Source organism: Neovison vison, chromosome 11 (genome assembly GCF_020171115.1).
Source record: "Neovison vison isolate M4711 chromosome 11, ASM_NN_V1, whole genome shotgun sequence".
Classification (NCBI taxonomy): domain Eukaryota; kingdom Metazoa; phylum Chordata; class Mammalia; order Carnivora; family Mustelidae; genus Neogale; species Neogale vison.
In genome coordinates this window covers 33,310,113-33,322,421 of record NC_058101.1, presented here as the reverse complement: position 1 = coordinate 33,322,421, position 12,309 = coordinate 33,310,113, and the positions used below count along the sequence as shown (strand labels likewise).

The 12,309-nt window shown below is 48.5% G+C and overlaps 1 protein-coding gene across 2 annotated transcripts in view; it reads right to left on the bottom strand.

The window, feature by feature from the left end:
* Window positions 1-1,590: 1,590 nt before the first annotated feature.
* BEND4 (BEN domain containing 4) overlaps window positions 1,591-12,309 on the bottom strand; it is a 34,834-nt gene continuing 24,115 nt past the window's right edge. Inside the window, exons 4-5 of one of the 2 annotated variants that reach the window (XM_044224236.1) lie at window positions 6,815-7,055; window positions 1,591-3,382 (exon numbers count right to left, since the gene is read on the bottom strand). In XM_044224236.1, coding sequence (XP_044080171.1) covers window positions 3,165-3,382; window positions 6,815-7,055 — 459 coding nt within the window. In that variant the 3' untranslated portion in view covers window positions 1,591-3,164. The remainder of the gene's footprint in view (window positions 3,383-6,814; window positions 7,056-12,309) is intronic. The other variant, XM_044224237.1, reaches the window with a different exon arrangement.

The window sequence follows — 12,309 nt, the reverse complement described above, 5'->3', positions numbered from 1 at the left end:
TTGACCCATTTTGTGCCAGTCCTAAAATGACTCAAGGATGATTCTACAAGCTGATACGAAACGGAGCTTCTAGTCACAAGCAACCTGTCCAACTGCCAATGAAAGGTAGAGAATCAACTCAAGAAAACGAGAGCCCCCTCAGGTCTCCAGAGAGAACAGGAAGGAAGACAGAGCAGCGACAGCATCTGAGCTTCCTGGGGGTGAGTTTTTACAGTCTCGCTCTGTCGAGGGCACACCGGTCTCACCACAAATCCGTCAACGTCCTTTGCGAGCCCTGATCTGAAAGTGAGGTGACCATGAGGCCCCCACCGTGAAGCAGCCGGAGAGCTCAGAAAGTGGCCCAGACCGCACACCAAGGAGAGGTGATGGTGGGTGTCTCCGCAGATGCTGGGCCGCGCCCCCAGGGACGGTCAGTGTGCAGCTCAGGTAGTGGCCAGGATCACAGGATCTGGACAGACAGACAGACACACACATGGCAAAGAAGGTCATGGAACACCTGATCCAGGGCAACTGACCCGAGGCCCTGGGTCCAGGAGAGGGATTCGAACTGGCTGTGCAAGGCTGAGGAAGCCAGTGATCTTCCTGGGTCTTGGTCTCCTCAAGTGCTAAGAGATGGCCAGCGTTGTGGAACACTGGAAAACAGACGCTAGAGAAATAATTCACCCGGGAGGAGGGAGTGGAGGGAGACCAGGTGTGCCTGTGGAGCAAAGACTGTGTGTGACCCTGTGGTTTGGGAGGCAGATCTACCCTAGCAGCCCTCTCAGGTGATGCTAACTACAGCCAAACTGAAGGTTCCCATCACCCTCTCTCACAGCACTGGTGTGAGCCCTTCATCTTTTTTTTTTTTTTTTAATATTTTATTTATTTATTTGACAGACTGAGATCACAGGCAGAGAGAGAGGAAGGGAAGCAGGCTCCCCACGGACCAGAGAGCTGATGCGGGGCTCGATCCCAGGACCCTGAGATCATGACCTGAGCCGAAAGCAGAGGCTTTAACCCACTGAGCCACCCAGGCGCCCCACTAGCCCTTCATCTTTAAGCATGTACGACACAAGGCTATGGAGAGTGAGGGCAGAGATGCTCTCATCAAACACCTCAGTCTAGACCAGCACAACACAGAGATCTACGACAACGCTTAGATGGGGAGACATGCCACACTTTCAAGCTTACAGGGACAAGACAGGAGTTTTTTGAGCAACGGTCAAATACTGTTGCTAAAGGGGGGAAAAAAAAAGACATTGTCCTTAGTGGTAAGGATAACTAAAGCCTAATGCAAAAAAGACAAAGGTAACATGCTTATGGTGACAGTTTGCATCAGACCAAGATTTCCTGTCACCAAAGGATCTTGTAAAGTATTGACTTCTCAGACCTCTGAAAACTCCTTGAAGAATCTCCTTCTCTGTCTCTTGGTTCCCCTAACCAACATCACATTTGCTCTTATCATTTCCTTTACTCACAAATGTTAGCCAACTTGCCCAAAACAGGATTGAACTGTTAGTTCTTCCCACACCACCGAACAGATCAGACAAAGGACCATCTCTATAAACATTAAACCTTTCAATGGATGAAACTCATAATCCTAACAAAAGCTCAAGACGGGCCTATTTCCAGGACCATGTATATAGTTGATGCTAACTACTGAACATAAAGGATAATTTACTGTCTCACAAAAAATGGTTACAAAATGCTCATGAACTTTAAATGAATTTCCAACCAATTTTCAAAACCCTTAGTCATGTCTGTAGACGACATTAATAGCCTTCAGTCACTTCTGCCCACTGAGCGCTAGGCTCCACAAAGAACGTAACAATCGGATTAAATGAGATAGAGGAGGCTGCTCCCGCCAGCCAACCCGGAAGTCCTCAGAAACAGATTCTGGTATCCCTGTAGTTTGTACGTAAGGAATGCTCCTGAAGACAGTAGTCATTCACAGAAGGAGCTCAACCAATTAAACTGGAGGAAACAAGTGGGAGTTTAGTGTGAACTTAGCCAGAGCTTGTAGTTCAAGGGAACTACATTGCGGGGCGGGGGTTGGGCGGGAAGGAGATGCCAAACAGCAAAACAGTTGGGATGAAACATTTTCATCAGTGACAATAAGAAACAAAAATTTATGCAAATTCTAAAGATCTACTCAGAGAAAGACCCTCACATTTCAGAGCAATTACAGACAAGCCCATTGCATAGTTGTCAGAATGGCCTTGAAGCTGTGTGTACACAATTCCCGAACATCTGGTCAATTCAGTGAATACCATCAGTCACACCACTTGTTCGGTCTTCAGTGCGCCGAACAGCCGAGTGGTTAAAACTCTCATTGCTCAACCCATCACTTTGGCATTGCATCAACAAAGTCTGAGTTAAGGCTATGGAAACTGTGGGTCTATGAACCTACGAAATCAAGCGTTTGAAAAGCGTTTTGGATCTTTGGAGATTTCTTGACTGACATAACGAAAACTTACTGTTTGTAAACTCCAGAGATCATGTAGTGCCTTTTTGATCAACATAATAAAAATTTTTTTGGCGGCGGGGGGGGTTATTCTATTTTTTCAGTTATTCTAAAATAACTGGAAAAAACCCCACCTGATTTCCAATGAATCATTGCCTAGCAGTGACCTCTTTTCTCTGGGTTTTTCAGAGGCTTTGTCAATGCTGAGACAGCACAGTGTCACTTATCCTATGTCTTTGCTGAGAAGTAGGAATTCAGGTCTTTGGAAAATATAAAGACAACTTATTTGAATTAAAGTAAGAGAATGTTTGTTTGTTGTCCCTTAAAATAACTCCATGTCTCTGTCTTCTCTACTCTAACCCGGCCTTCCATGGGGACCGGCTCTGCTCGGGAAGCAGAGCTTACGTGAAGGTTTCGGAGACGTGACCAGGAGCTCCCCTATTGTTTTCAGCCTCACTGTCTAGCTAGCAATCAATTCAACGCAATTGTGGTTCTTTGCTTTTTGTAATCTCCTGAAAGCCTATTGTAGGTTCCATAGACTTCCCAAAAAACCCTAAAATGGATTCCTGTTTGGGAATGGTGGCAGTAGGTCAGAGACTTAAGGTTTGAGATGTGTCAAGTCTGGCAGAAGGACGTGCTTTGGACTCGCAGGTGAGGGTAACAGGATGTGGACAACTGGAACTCGTGAGGACCAGCTGCTCCAGTGTCAAGATTCTGTCCACTAATCCCCGGACCCATCCTGGGAATTTTTATTGAAGACCTCATCCTGGGAAGCCTGGTGGTCGATCCCTTCATAGAACGAGCCGCCGTTGTGCAGGAAAGTCCCCACCGCCCGCCCCTGCCGGGCGTGCCCCACGGCGTCGCTGAACACTTTGTTTATCTGCTCCTCCGAGGGCATCCACCAGTCGGGGTTGGAGGTACAGTGCATCCTAATGAATTCTGTGGGAATATACACAACAATAAAGAGAGAGAGAAAAACAGCTGGTTTTTGCAGAAGAGGACGGACAGGCTGCTTACACATTTACAGAAGCTCTACAGGAAAAGCTTTATGGGAAATCCAATGTAATGCTATGATGATGTCACTTCTTAGACTCAGCTGATTACATGGAAGTCGTCTACTCTTGTGCAAAAGTAAAAAATCACGTGAAGTGAGAAGGTGATCCTCTAAGGAACACTGGCTAGTGGAATGATAGGCAGATCTGATTTATAACATGGACTATACACCGTGGAGACAAAGTCACGGTGCATTTCAAACCTACATCGGTATCTGCTCACATCTTGAGAATTTTCGGTGTTTCCCCCATCTCACTAGCATGGTGCTCTTTGACCAGCTACTGTTTGGCAGATGAAGTTCACAGGATAACAAAATCTCAGGGGCTGAGAAACTGCCTGGATTTTGGTTCAGAAGAGGTTTCCACGTTCTTTACATGTATTATAGGTCATACTTATTTCTCTGATTGGGATATCCACACATGTACTGGCAGATATTTCTTAAATGCGATTTCCTCTAAATTTTTAATTTCACCAGAAAGCAATTAGCATGCCCAGAAGGGTGAATGTATAAAAAGGAACCGAGACTCCGATGAGACAGACTCAGCCTCCCTTTGGGTCGAGCTCACGCGATCCTTTCTTCTGTTTTCTCATGGGGTTAGGGCACGTGCAGGACTCCTGCCTCGCTATTTTGATATGGACATTTGTAAACTGAAGTGAGCATTTTGGAAAAAGTTTTGTCAAATTCCTTGCTTTTTGCACAGCTGACTGGGCAGAACAGTCCAAGGTGACTGTTAATTACACACTGTTTCTTCTCCAGCCCTGCTCCCTCTACAAGACAACAGGTCCAGTTTTAGGGCTGGAACTGTCTGAAATGACTGGGTGAAATCCTGGCCCTACTTGCACTTAGGAGAGGCTGATGCTGTTTAAGTACCCAGACCCCAGTGATCTCAGGAACTGAACCGTGCCCATCTCCACAGGCAGCCTGTAGCTTAGCAGAGAGCCAGGGACAGCCCCTTCGATTCTGTGCCTGACGTGAGAGCCTCGCTCGCCTCACCAGAGTCCCAGCCCTGGCGGCCTTACTCAAGGGAATGAACAGTGTTTACTCAGCAACTCATCCTGCAAAACTGCCGGACTCAAACGGCTTAGCTTAGGGGGCAGGCCTGGGAAACACTGCAGGATAACTCCCTAGTCCTCTTCCTACCCCTCCCACCCCTACTGTATTCAGTAGGTATCCACTAACTGCTGCAGTTTCCCCGTCTCTGATCCCCCACTCCTATCAACACAAGGAAATACGGGCTAATGGATGAGGGCGCCCTGACCCCGCACCTCTGGGACCGTGCTGCTCTGTGATGTCTGTCGGCCTCCCCTCTCTTCTCGGCGGCCACTGCTGACACAGGGCCTTCTCTGATACTGTGGCACAGACTACTGAGAGCTCGTTCTGTTACACAGACAGGACGCATCTTCACAGGCCCTCTTCCCCCTAGGGTCAAACCACCTTCGGAAGCGGTCAGCCTGGAGTTTGGTTCCATCCCAAGCACCCCATTTTCCATCACTAAAGTGTCCAGTGTCTGAAGTTTCCTTGGCTGCTCTAATCTTGCTCACCCAACATGGACCTCCACCCCGGGAGCCTTTATGAAAGGAATCTGGGTCACAGGAAGGCCCTAGAAGCTCAGCTTTGGGGACAAGCCTATAAATGTCTGGCCCAGCTGCCCCCACACAGACCACCACTGTTTTCTGCCTCTGTGTTCTCCACCCAGGGGCATCCTCCACCTGGAGGCCTGCGGGTGTGGCACCTAATGAGGCTTGAGCTGGAGGATACAGAAGCTGATTAGCCCACCCGGACTCTACCCGTGTCACAGGGGGGTCAGGCGACATTCTCAGGGCAAGGCACGAGAGCTTTGGGGTGTATGTTAATCCCTCAGTTTCACTCACTCGCTGCTTAAAACGTAAAACGTTGAGTAACAATTTCTGGAAAGGGATACAGTGGTGAGGCCTCTTGTCCTGACTCCCCTTACAGGCCCCAGAGCACCTTTGTGGAGTACAGTGTTCCCAGGAGAGCCCCAAGCTCACAGAGGTCTCTTTTACTCTGGGGGGAGTAACTGTCAGCTCTGATGCTGTTGAGGAATGAAGGAAACTGTGGTGAGTTTGCTAAGACAGACCCTGGAATCCCCATCACCCACTGCAAGTAAGTGGAATTTTCAGACTGACCAACAGGGGGTGCTCTGGATGCCTAGCTGACTGAGGTGCTTCCATTCCAGATGGTTCCCTCAAGGCCAGGCCACCTGCACTAAAATCACCTGGGGGGGGGGAAGGGGTGCTGTGATGAGCGGCAGTGCAGCTCCCCCTTCTCCAGCTCCAGCCCTGCTCAGTCAGAAGCTTGCAGTAGGCCTGAGGAAATTTCAGCTGCTAAGAGTCTCCCTGTGCCTCAGGCAAACTACTGTTGCAGAGCACCGCGGGCATCCCAGGAGGGGATGCTGGAGTGTCCTTGCTGTACACCAAGGCCTTATCAGCAATAATATCTCCTCACTGTGACTTCCTTGCCAGGAAATATTTTGTTCCCCTGTCCGGAGTAAATTAAGTTTTTCCAACCAATAAAATGACTACTGAAATATACAGGTTAGTACTTGAGCTTTTTGATACGAAATTTTTCAGGTGTGAACAGTGTTCCTGTTGGCCCTCGAATGCTTCTACCTGTCTGAGGCTGTGTTTATCTGCACCCGCTGAACCAACTGTCTGCCTCCTGACCCTCGCCCTCATCCTCTGACTGGCCTACCAGTGTGGGTCAGCTGCGAAGTCATCAGCTGCTTGTACTGAGGAAAGGTACCATCAGAGCAATATTTTTAATAAAGAGACTTTAAAAAAACTAACAGAATAAAGTCTGATTGGGCAACCCGATACTTTAGGCACCCCAGTATTCAGGAAAATTAACTCTAAATAAATCGAAGGAGTTGGGGGCAAGTCCTCTTGAGAAGGTAGCTGGGGGAGGGGAGGGGGCCCAGGCTACAAACGGAAACGAGGTCTCTCATTTTCCTAATTCTTAAAGAGCTCCCCATCTTCCCTTCCTCTGTGCGATCACCCACGCTCCAGGTTGGCTAGAGGGGGCCTTCTGTGGCAGCAAAGAAAATCGGAATTCAAAGCGTGAGACATGAGGTGCTATGCAATGTTTATGGGCCGGGAAGTGAGAATGCCAAGGCTAAAGCAAACGGAGGTTTTTTAAAGAACTTCTCGATACCGAGTAGATGGGCCACATGAAGCCTAGAGAGGTCTCAGCGGGCAAAACCAAAATACAGTCAAGGCTGAACACTTGCACGGGAGAGCCACAGCCAATGCGGTGAAATGAGATCACAGATGGCGACACTGAGCGGAAGGATGCAGTACCTCGGAGGCATGTTACTTTAACTGGATCCAGAGGGCGTCTTTCAGGACCTGTCTCTCCTGACTGCACTGACCTTTTCCTTTTCCCAAGGCCGCATGAGTACTTAAGCTCATCGGTTGTGAAAACAAATCTGATGAGATATCGAAGGAGCCGTCGCCCGTCTTTCTTGGAAGAATTTACAGCCTCGTCCCACTGTTTGCTCGTTATGTAGACAGGATAGTTGTTCAGCAGCTGCTTGCTTCCCTGGAAAAGCCAAGTATTTTCTCATTAGCTACTTAACCAGCCTGGCCAGCCAGCCAGCGAGCTGGCCAGCCGGTGGAGGCGATCTCCATTTCAAAGGCAAACACGCTTTTTAACCAAGTGGCTGGGCTGACAATGAACCAGGTATTGAAGAGCACAGGTAATTGCTCGCACTCAGAACGGGCACTTTTCAAATTACATTTGCATTTTCTGTAACAAGAGCCAATGAGGTATAATGAACACCTTTGAAAGAGGAGCTATTTATAACTTGCATTTTAACAGGTAGGTTAAAATGTGTCAAGATCCAATGACAGGGAACACTATTTAAATATAACCCGTAACTTTCCCTTTCAATCTATTCAAATATGCAAAAATGACTTTGAAGAGTGTGATCAAACAGGTCTCTTCATCCTCTGGTTGGCGGTTAAGTATTTTTAGAAATGATGCTGGTGGTCTATTTTGGTAAGGTACTACTTGTGTTTAATTCACCGAACACCCGATAGCCATCGCGTAACAGTGGAAACGGCGTTTTTTTTAAAAAGTGAATGTTGAAAGGGAGGGGGACTGCGAAAACCTCCCCAAAAGTCATCATTAATAATAATAATAATAACGCAAACCAGGTTTCCTCAAATGATAGCTTCTGCAAATGCCACTGTGTCAACTCAAAATTTTTCTTCCTTTTCATCTTCTTAATTTATGTCTGCTATAAAATTCCCAGGCTCAATTGCAGCAGTGGGACTAATTACAGGAATTTCTGTAACATTTATAAGCCATGTTTAGTCAAATCCACCTACACAACCATTACTTTAGTTCTGGTTGTCCATAAAATTCTACAGTCCGGGACAAATTAATTAACCCATGATCTCAGTTTTAATGTAGTCCTTCCCTAGTAATTAAGGTGTACAAAATAAAGAAGGAAAAACTCATTCGGTTTTACAACTCTGCAGATTTACTCCAGGTGATAAATTTGGCGCTGTTTGGGTCTGACAGGAAGTGCCGTCAGCGAAGCCCTGAGAAGGGCCAGCGGCCCAGCGGCCGACAGGGAGGAGGCGGCCCGTTTGTCTCTGCGGTGGCCGTGGAGTCCCACTCAAGCAAAGTCACCAGCCCAGGGGCCCACTTCCTTCAACCGGTTGTATGTGACTCAGTTGCCTTCTGAAGGGAGGCAGTTGAGAGACACACGAGCTGTGCTCTGCGTTTAGAGCAGCTGGAGTTGGAACCGTGTCTTGGTTCGGGTCTTATTTGTGTTTCTTGAGTAAGTGACTTCAACGGGTTGAACCAAAGCCTCCCTGTTTGTAAAACAGGAAGAACTAAATTATCACGGGTTTAAGATGTGAATACGTGGGGGCAGAAACCAACCCTTGGCTCTGGTGCTATGATCAAAAGACGGGCAAGAGCCCAGAGGTTCCAAACTTTCCTCAGCCGAGGCTGCCTCTTGACCGCACGAGGGGGGAGCCGGGCTGTGGGGGTGTGCGGGGGTGGACGACGGAGTCTGTGGTGGTGCAATGGAGAAGCAAGGAGGAAAAGACGCAGAATTCGGTGAGCCAGGCTGTGGGGGACGGAGGAGCCAAGGTGACTCCCAGGTGAGCTGGGATGTCCTTCCCAAAGAGGAGGAACAGATGGGCACGGCAGGGAGGAGGAGGCTGAGAGCAAGCAGGAGAATTCTCCTGCTTCCCATGCACCGGGAATGAAGAAGGGGTTACGGGGTTCTGATTCTCTGTGTCCTCAGTCCTCAGGGCAGCTGGGGGCGGGGGGCCTGGGGAAGGTGGCATACAGGACTGGGTGCCTCAGACCCCAGGCTGTGTCAAGAGTATTTCTGTGGAGGAACATCTCTAGTGACTGTCACCATCTCCAGAGCCAGAGATGCATAGCCTGAGGCCAGCCCCCGGTGCCCCGCAGCCCCGGCCTCTTTGGCCCTCACAGGGGTGCCACTGCTGCAAAGGCAGAGCTGGGCTGGGAGGCGGCTCCCCTCACATCAGCACTGCAGCTCTTTCTGTCAATGCAAGGACAACAATCCCAGCTTGCAGGTGTGGGGGGAGGAGACTGCCCGTCTCCCCACCGGGAGATAAGCCCAGGAGGGCGGGGGTTTCCAGTCAGCTTTACTTGATGCCGTGAAGAGCTTTTTCTCTCTTTCGTTTTTTTTTTTTTTTTTAAAGATTTTATTTATTTATTTGACATACAGAGATCACAAGCAGGCAGAGGCAGGCAGAGAGAGGAGGAAGCAGGCTCCCCGCTGAGCAGAGAGCCTTGATGCAGGGCTCGATCCCAGGACCCTGGGATGATGACCTGAGCGGAAGGCAGAGGCTTTAACCCACTGAGCCACCCAGGCGCCTCCGGAGAGTTTTTTCTTTCCTCTCTTCTCTGTTCTACTGTTACTGCTGTGCCACTTGGACAGAGCTTCTGATGAATTATTAATTGGCAAAATTAAAGAACTTCAAGGAGAACAAAGAAAGGGGCTATTAAAAAAGGGGTACTGGGGACAGAGAGCGTCTGTCAGTCCTTAGTGTAAGACCATCTTCTCAGTTATGGTTCTTGTAAGTACACCTCAGCCTCAGAACTGCAGCCCGAGCAGCTGGTTGTTAAACCTACTATTTCTTTAAAGTTGTACAAGTTTTTTTTTTTTTTTTTAAAGATTTTATTTATTTATTTGACAGAGAGAGATCACAAGTAGGCAGAGAGGCAGGCAGAGAGAGAGGAAGGGAAGCAGGCCCCCTGCTGAGCAGAGAGCCCGATGCGGGACTCGATCCCAGGACCCTGAGATCATGACCTGAGCTGAAGGCAGCGGCTTAACCCACTGAGCCACCCAGGCGCCCCTGTACAAGTTTTTTTTAAAGATTTTATTTATTTGAGAGAATGAGTGACAGTATAAGCAGGGGGAGGGGCAGAGGGAGAAGGAGAAGCAGGCTCCCCGCTGAGCTGGGCTCCATCCCAGGATGCTGGGATCATGACCTGAGCCGAAGGCAGATGATTAACTGACCGAGCCACCCAGGCGCCCCTAATGTTGTGCAAGCTCATCGGGCAAGACAGGATTCCTGCAGCGGTTTGGCCGAGGATGTTAAATCCTTTCCCAAGGTCTCACAAGGCAAAAGCAGAGCTGGGAACTTGGTCCCGGAGTTCAGAGCCTGCCCTTAAGACCAGAGTCAAGTCCGTTTCAGGATGAGAGCTGTCTGAGATGAGGGAGCTCACAGCCCAAGGAAGGAGCTTTCTCGAATCCTTAGAAAGAATCCACTTCTACAGAAGAGCTCAACAGCTCTCCATAAAATGAAAGTCTCCGTAAGTGTAGAAATACCATTTGGAGGCAATTTTCGTCAAGAAAAAGGAAAAGAAAGAAGAAAGTCATTTACAGCCCCAAACAACTCAAATGCTCCCTGTTACGGACGAGATTTACCACACTATTTAAGCATAGTTAACAGAAATAAAATGTGATCAATAATACTAATGAGAAAATGTCCATGTGCCTGAAATGACAGTAAAAACAGCATAATAACGATGATGATGGGTAATAAAAGCTTAAATATTCCTATGCAGAGGAAATGTAGATCTGTCACCTATTTTTACGTTTCTATAGAATCCTGATGGCATATTCTCCTCAATTAGTCACCAACAGGTTATTAAACTTTGATCTATGAGTCACTTGGAAAAAACCAAAATGAACAGCGCTCAGTAAAATGTATTTAAACTCACAAACAAATGGAAGACCTACGCATGCATTAATATTTAAGTAAATTCTGAATTACTCTGTGAACACAGAGAGAGTATGGCAATCAGGGAGAGCTTCTTGGAAGAAGTGGGCTTTTTGGAAGTGTTTTTTTTTTTTGCACAATAGAAAGGTTAAGTTCAGAAATGTGGACCCTATTCTAGGCAGCAGTGAAAGGATTTTAAATGTGTGACATTCATTTTGGATCTGTAGTTTAGAAAATTAACCTTCCAGTGTGGAGAAAGGAAAAGAATCCATCCTAATAGTCCAGGTACAAAGAGGAAGGAGGCAGGGAGGAGGGAGACTACTCAAGGTAACTATAAAACAAGCAGATGTCAGGAATGAGGAGGAGGGAGGAGTCCGTGATGCCTCAGAAATTTCTGCGGGGGTTGGTGCTGCCTTTACTGGAGAGAAAACCAGGGTAGGGATGGGTAGTCAGAGGCCGTGCTGGGAGTTCGAGGGTGCAAGGTGTCCCACTGTTGGTCAGGCAGGCTGGAGACTGGTAGCCCAGATCTTCATCTGGGACTTGTTGACCTGCACGTAGCTGGTGTTCAGAGAAGAACACGACTGGGCGGGGGAAGGGCGGCGGACAACGAGGGAAGGGGATGCCCGTGGGGTGAGACTGGTGTCCCACCTTCCCGGAGCCAGATGCAGTGTGGGACAGTCAAGGGCTGACAGAGGCTGCTGGGGGGGTGGGCAGCAGAGATGAAAGGGCAGATGGGGGTGGGGGTGGGCGTCAGCAAAGGGGAGGGAGGGGTGCTGCTTCCTGGATGGGGGCGCCAGGTGTGCAGGAAGGTAGAAATCAGTGTGGCAGAAGTCACTGGATTGAGTTCAACTTGGTATCGCTTACTTTTTGGCTAAATTCAAGAGATAGGGTGGTGGGACCAGGGATGGGGGCTGGAGGATAGGCACAGAGACCTTCGAAATAGCTTCTCCAAACTTCAGGGGAAGGGAGTGACAGCCAAACGGGTCTCACGCTGCACCTGGGGGTAAGAGGGTTTCAATGCATCCCAGATTGGCTCCCACCTTTCCATCCCGCGGTCTCTCTTACATGCAGAAATGTGGAAAGGAGCAAGTGCTCATACTTCTCCTGCAAGGGAGGCCTGGGGTCAGGGTGGGAAGAGTAGGTTTGCTGCTGGATCTATGAAGTGGTACCCACAAGGATGGAGCCTTGAGATGGTTTTAATAGACACGGAGTGAGGAAGGCTACGTGATGGTGAGGTAACAGAGGGTCAACGGCCTGCCGTCACCAGCACGAACGACTCACCTTGCCAAGGGAGGGAAACTTAACTACGAGAAAAGAACTTATCTACTGTTATCAGTCCAAGATGTTCCTAACCCCGGCAATTCCTTCTTTCACTGGATTTAGGTTCTAAAATTCGTAAGATGAAAGTAACACATATTCCAAACCGAGCCTTGAGAATCTTGTAGGAATGTACCATGTTTCCACTGACCTGCCGCTCTCAGAACAGGTCATCGCTCCTGCACTTTGGAAGAGACTACGGTAGCTTCTGTTGCGGTCCAGAGGAAGAAAAGATCTGGAGCCCAGTGTCCGGAAGACCT